General features: G+C 66.5%; 2 protein-coding genes across 2 annotated transcripts in view; both read left to right on the forward strand.

Moving 5' to 3' along the window:
- Positions 1–293: 293 nt before the first annotated feature.
- On the forward strand, positions 294–4,542 carry NEMP1 (nuclear envelope integral membrane protein 1; the record flags this gene model as incomplete). Its single annotated transcript, XM_027669256.1, has 10 exons — positions 294–558; positions 706–827; positions 917–1,127; positions 1,393–1,465; positions 1,581–1,674; positions 1,835–1,949; positions 2,107–2,332; positions 2,783–2,956; positions 3,187–3,380; positions 3,790–4,542. Coding segments are annotated over 9 exons (1,473 nt in total), but the record flags the coding sequence as incomplete, so codon positions are not given.
- Positions 4,543–5,026: 484 nt separating this feature from the next.
- MYO1A (myosin IA) overlaps positions 5,027–6,191 on the forward strand; it is a 7,945-nt gene continuing 6,780 nt past the window's right edge. Inside the window, exons 1-2 of the mRNA XM_027669294.1 lie at positions 5,027–5,124; positions 6,032–6,175. Coding sequence (XP_027525095.1) covers positions 6,053–6,175 — 123 coding nt within the window. The 5' untranslated portion in view covers positions 5,027–5,124; positions 6,032–6,052. The remainder of the gene's footprint in view (positions 5,125–6,031; positions 6,176–6,191) is intronic.

Genomic DNA, 6,191 nt, shown 5'->3' on the forward strand with positions numbered 1-6,191 from the left:
CCCCCCCCGTCCCGCGGGGCCCCCCCAGCCCGGCCGGGCGGGGGGCGGGACCTGCGCGTCCCCCGCACGCGACCCATTCACACGAACGCGGCGAGGCCGCGCTCTGATAGGCGGAGGCGGTTGTCAATCAGGGGGATTCGGGCGGGCCCTGCGGTCTGATAGGTCAAGGGGCGTGTCCGTCACGGCCGTTACTAGGGCGGGGCGTGGCTCTGAGTTAAATGGCGCTCCACGTTGGTCACCGTGGCAACCGAGGGCGGGAGCACGGCTGCTTCCTGCGCGCGCTACGCTCATAGGTTAAAAACCTGTCAATCAACGCGGCGGCCCGCGGAGGGGCGGGAGCAAGAGCGCGGGTGCCTTTTAATAGGTCGATCCAGCTGTCACTCGGCGATAACGCGCCGCTCCCATTGGCTGCCGCTGCCCCTCCCATTGGCGGCGGAAGGGAAGGTGGCGGCGCGGCCGCGGCGGGAGGGATGAAAGCGGCCCCGACGCGGCGGCGGCCTCGGGGGTTCCTGGTGCTGCTGTTGCTCTTTCTGCCGTTTCTGCCCTTTGGAGCTGCAGGTACGTGGGGCGGCGGCGTCACCGGGCGGGGAGCGGGGACCCCCGGGAACGTGCCGAACTGGGGGATCCGCGGGGAGGGAAAGGGCACCTGTGTGTTCGGTGGGCGAAGCAGGAGGGGACTGACCCCCCTCCCCCTGTGCTTCCCAGGCGCCAGGGACCCGGTGATCCCGCTCCAGGAGGGCCACGTGTCCCAGCACAAGGAATCCCAGCGCTTCTGCTACACCAACACCGGCGTCCCGCGATGGCACGACATCTGGACGAGGACACAGGTGAGGGGGCGAGCAGGAGGAGGAGGAGGCAGGCCCTCCCTGCCCTGACCCCTCCGCCTACGCCCTCCTGTGCCCCTTTCCCCGGGCAGATCCGCGTCACCAGCAGCCGCATGATCCGGGTGACCCAGGTGGACAGCGAGGAGGAGCTGGAGAGGTTCAGCGTGTGGAACGTGGTGTTCTCCTTCCTGCGGGGGAAGCTGAACGACACCAGCATCGACGTGGACCTCTACAGCAACAAAACCTGCCTCAAGGTGGAGCTGCTGGAGCCCGGCACCACCTACTCCGTCCTCCTCTTCCGACGTACGTCCCCCCCGAGCAGGGGGAAGGGGGGCCTGGAGCTCCCCAGGGGACACGACCCAAGGACCAACAGGGCTGTTCCTTCCTTGGGACAAGAGCAGGGGCTGGGGAAGGAAGGATGGCTTTGTCCATGGGGGGATTTGGGGCCCTTGGAGGTTCACCTGGGCATTGCCCCATCCCTGGGCTTGTGACCCCGTGGGCAGTGGGAGCTCAGCTTGGATACCACTGTACCAGGGTTCCTCTTCACTTGCATTCCCTCTCTTTCCAGGCTTTGACCCTAAGCTCTTCCTGGTTTTCTTCCTGGGCCTGCTGTTGTTTTTCTGTGGGGACATGCTGAGCAGGTGAGTCCCCCCATTCTCTGGGGGCTGGGGAAGGTGGCTCAGAGCCTCCTGGGGGTGTGTCTGTGCAGGGGTACCCCTCAAACCCCCAGTGTGATCCCCTGTGTGATCCCTGCAGGAGCCAACTCTTCTACTACTCGGCCGGGATCAGTTTTGGCCTGTTGGCCTCGCTGCTCGTCCTCGTCTACGTGATGTCCAAGGTCATGCCCAAGGTAAGTGTCACCTGTTGGGGGCTGAGAGGCCTCATAGCCCTCCCCACACCTGTACTGGGGTGCTGGGCTGCAGGTCTGGCTTGGCAGAGAGCAGCCCAGCACCGGGGGAGGCACCGGGGCTGCCCCTCCGCCTGCCTCCAACGCCCCTCTCCTCTGCCAGAAAAGCCCTGTGTACTTCCTGCTGGTGGGAGGCTGGTCCTTTTCCCTCTACCTGCTGCAGCTGGTCTTCAAGAACCTGCAGGAGATCTGCAAGTCCTACTGGCAGTACCTGCTAGGTGGGTGGGAGCCCTGGCATCACCGACCGCACGTGTCCTGGCGGAGCAATGCTGGGGCTCCCTGTCCCTGGTGCTCCAGAGGGGTGGGCTCCAGTCGGGTTCACCCTCATCCTGGTGGAGCCCTGGGCTCCTGCCCCATCCCTGTGCTGCCCCACAGGTTACCTGCTGCTCGTGGGCTTCCTGAGCTTCGGCGTGTGCTACAGGTACGGCCCCTTGGAGAACGAGCGCAGCATCAACCTCCTCTCCTGGGCCCTGCAGCTCCTGGGGCTCCTGCTGATGTACTCAGGCATCCAGATCCACCCCATCGCCCTGGGCCTGGTGCTGGTTGCTGTCTGCACCAAGAACCTGGACTACCCCTTGCAGTGGGCCTTCGCTGCCTATCGGTGAGGCCCTGGCTGTGTGGGGAGGAGCTGCTGGATGGAGCCTGTGAGCTGGAACCGGGGTGTTTCCCCAGGGCTTTGGGGCTGGGCTGGGTAACTGGGGGGGTTGTGCCCTTTTTTCCCTGTGGTTGGTGCAGGAGAGGGCCCTTGGGAGTGAGGAGAGGAGGTCAGAGCGACGGGCTCCACTCCTGCCACCGCCAGCTCTGGCCCAGATCCACAGGGGCTGGTCCTGCCCTGGGGTTCCTGCTCCAGGGATTCTGCCTCAGGGTTCCTGTCCCAAGACCCTGCCCCAGGAGCTGGCCCTGCTCCAGGGGTTCTGCCCTGGGGATTCTGCCCCAGGAGCTCATCCTGCTCCGGGGGTTCTGTCCCGGGGGTCCTGCCGTGGGAGCTGGTCCCACCCCAGGGGTCCCAGCCCCTCTGGGTGGGCAGTAAGTGGTGCTGCCCCCCTGGCAGGAGAGTGCAGAGCTCCAGGCTGGGCCCGAGCCCCCGTCGGCTGCTGACAGAGGAGGAATATCGGCTCCAGGGGGAGGTGGAGACCCGCAGGGCCCTCGAGGAGCTGCGCAGCTTCTGCCAGAGCCCCGATTTCTCCGCCTGGACCACGGTGTCCCGCATCCAGTCTCCCAAAAGGTACCATTCCCCCCAGCCTGACCCCACCCCGTGTCCCTCTGTGCTGTCACCCCTGTCCTTGGAGACAGGGACACGGAGACACAGGGTCTGTGGTGTGTGGGAAGCTGGGGGAAGGGATGGACAGTGCCCAATCCCGGCACCAAAACACTTCCCTGGGGCTCTGTGAGTGCCAGGGCCCCTCCAGGGGCACCAGGCACACCCCCAACCTGCTGCCCCACGGCTTCCCCCAGGTTTGCTGAGTTTGTGGCTGGTGCCTCTCACGTCACCCCCAGCGAGGTGTCCGTGCACGAGCGGGAGTTCGGCCTGGAGAGCCTCTTCATCAACGAGCAGCTCTTCGAGGAGGAGGAGGAGGAGGAGATGGACAACAGTGCTGGGAATCATGGGAGTTATTCCCTGTCCCACAACCACCTGGATGGCCACTGAGGTCAGCTGCCCTGGGGCTCTGGAGCTCAGGGAGGGAGAGGAGGGTTGTTGGGGTGGACCCTGTGGGGACAGACCCCTCTGATGGAGGGGAAAACGGGGGCTGACACCCTTCTCTTTCCCTACACCTGCCTGAGGTGTGAAAGCCCTTGTGAGGTGTTGGTGGGGGGAGGACACAGGGAGCCCTCCCTGGGCTGGGGTCACCTGGTGCTGGATGAAGGTGGGCTGGAGCCACCCCAACTTTTGCAGTGGATGTTTGTGAGCTCCCAGGGCAGGGACCTCCTCCCCAGGCCTGGGTGCTGATCTGGCTCCATCCCTCAGCTGTGGGCAGCAGATGGGAGCCCCTTCCCCACCACTGGGCACCCGGGCTGTGCCCAGGGTGGGGACAGACCTTCCCCTCCCCTCCTGTGCAGGTGCCTGCGAGGACGAAGAGAGGAACTTTGTCCCTGTCCCACGGGTACCTGCGTGCTCAGCGCCTGCCTGGAGCCTGGGAGGGAGCTGCTGCTCCTCCTCCTCCCTTACCAAAGATGTCAGAGGGCTCCAGCTGGTCGGGCCACACCTCTGCCTTGGCTTTGATCCATGTATGGATACCAAAACCTCCAGTGCCTCCCTGGTGGAGCTGCAGGGCTCAGAGAAGGCAGCCTCGAGGTCCATGGGCTACTCCCAGCTGTAGTGTTGGGGTGCAGGCCGTGCTCAGCCCCCTGTCCCCACCCCAGAGCTGAGGATGAGTGTGGATGTGCTTCCTCCCTGCGTCGCTGCCCTTCACCTGCTGTTACTCCTCTTCCAGTGGGCAGGGGCTGGGGGTGACCCTGCCAGTGTTTCCTGCTCCCAGTGCTGTCTGGGGAGCTCTGCCAACGCACAGAGCTGGAGAGGATGCCATAATCTATGCTATAATCTATGCAACTTGCTAAGCAATAGCACTGCCCCCCCCTCAGCTGCCCTGGGCACCCCCAGCCCGGCCCTGGGTACCCCCAGCCCAGCCCCTACCTCACCCCCACTGCTGCAGGAGCTTCTGCCGCGTTTGTCCCCGTCCCAGGTTTGCTCCCTGGCCCTCCCTGCACTTTCCTCCCTGTTCAGGTGTGAGCAGCCGCTGTTACAGCCTCCCCCCACCCTCAGCGTGATGAATGACTGATTATATTTTTAATAAAGATGTATTTTTTAGGTCACGAGCCTCATTCGTCCGTCCCGCAGTGGCCCCGGGGCCGTTCTGAGGATGCTGCTTGGGGACACAGAGCAGCCCCTGGGTGACAAGTTCCCTGTGGCAGGACCTACCATGGCCTCAGGCCTCTTGTCCCACTGTGCCGGGCACAAGGATCCTCCCTGGGGACAGGGGTCCCCCCTGGAGCAGCCCCAGCTGCTCCCGGTTCCATCCCCGTACCTTGCCCCGGTTTCCCGCAGCCCGGGAGGAAGCTCCCTTTGTTTGCTCGGCTCCGGGATTTTCCCTGCCTGTTCCTGCTCCCAGCTGCCGGGTGGGGAAGGGGCAGGGCAGTGGGGCTGGCACGCTGGAGCGCTGGGACTCCCGGGGTGCTCCCCGCGGGTTGCTGAGCTTCGTGCCTCAGTTTCCCCCTGCGGGCGGGCGCGGTGCCCCGGGGGTGGGCGCGGTGCCCCGGGGGAGGGCCCTCCAGCCCCCCCGCCCCTCCATGGGCCGGACGAAGCCAGCACCGGGCGCTGGGCTGGGCTGAGCCCCGCCGGTTCCGGGGCAGCTCCAGCTGAAGCCACTCCAGGAGTTGCTGCTCTGCGACCGGGAGGTGAGTCGGGGACCCCTCTGCTCCAGGACACCACCCGAAGCCCCCAAATCCCCCCACCCTGGGCTGGATGGGGGCACCTCGTCCCCACAGCTCCCACCCTGGGACACCTGCACCCCACGGGGCGTGGGGAACACTGGGGTGAGCCCAGCACTGCCCTGGAGCTGGGGGGGGCTCTTGCTTTGGCTCCCACCCGTGGGTGCTCGCCCTGGGGTCCCACACCCAGCAGCACGGGGGGCTCGGTGCCTGTGCCCTGTGCTGGGCGAGGCTGCAGGGACCCGGGGGAGGTTTTGCCACCTCTAGGGGCTGCTGGAGCCACCACCTGCATTGCCCCGTTTGCCCCATCCTTCCTTCCCCACCTCCCCGGTCGTGAACTTTCCCCAGCCCCGATAAGCGGGGTGGGTTTACAGCCCCGTGCTCAGCTGTAAACCGGGGGTGAAGGTCACCCGGGGAACGCGGCTGTGCTGGCAGGGACAGGTGAGGGTGCTGGAGACGTGATGGTGAGGGGGGGAGCTGTGCCTGCTCTCGGGGGTGACCCGTCGGGGGGGGGGGGGTGGAATCCCCCCCCCGCCCCGGTTTCCCCCCGCCAGGAAGGGGGGAGGAAGCGGAGGCCCAATTCATCCCTGCTCCAAAAAAGGGGCCCGGGTGCCCGTGTTTCCTGGCCGGGCTCTGGTTCCCCGCCAGCGTCCGGCTGCCCCCAGCCCCACCACGGGGTCCTGGGCACTGGGGTGCCCCGGGAAATCGCCCTCTGTGGATGTGTGGCCGCCTTGTCCCCTGTCCCCGGGGGCTGCCTGCCCCGGTGTCAAGGGGAACAGCCAAGATCCCAGAGGCTGCTGAGGACCCGGGTGGTGTTTTGGGGAAGGGGCTGCACGCCCGCGGCTGCAGCCCCCCCTCCTCTGCCGTGCCCCAGCTGCCCCGGAGCTGCCTGGCCATGGAAGACTCTGCCCCGCTGCTGGACGCCGAGGCTGTGGCTGACCTGGTGCTGCTGGACCCGCTGACCGAGGAGTCGCTGCTCCAGACGCTGCAGGAGCGATTCCGCCGCCGAGACATCTACGTGGGCACGGGGGGGG

Source organism: Corapipo altera, unplaced genomic scaffold (genome assembly GCF_003945725.1).
Source record: "Corapipo altera isolate COAL_440 unplaced genomic scaffold, ASM394572v1 223, whole genome shotgun sequence".
Classification (NCBI taxonomy): Eukaryota; Metazoa; Chordata; class Aves; order Passeriformes; family Pipridae; genus Corapipo; species Corapipo altera.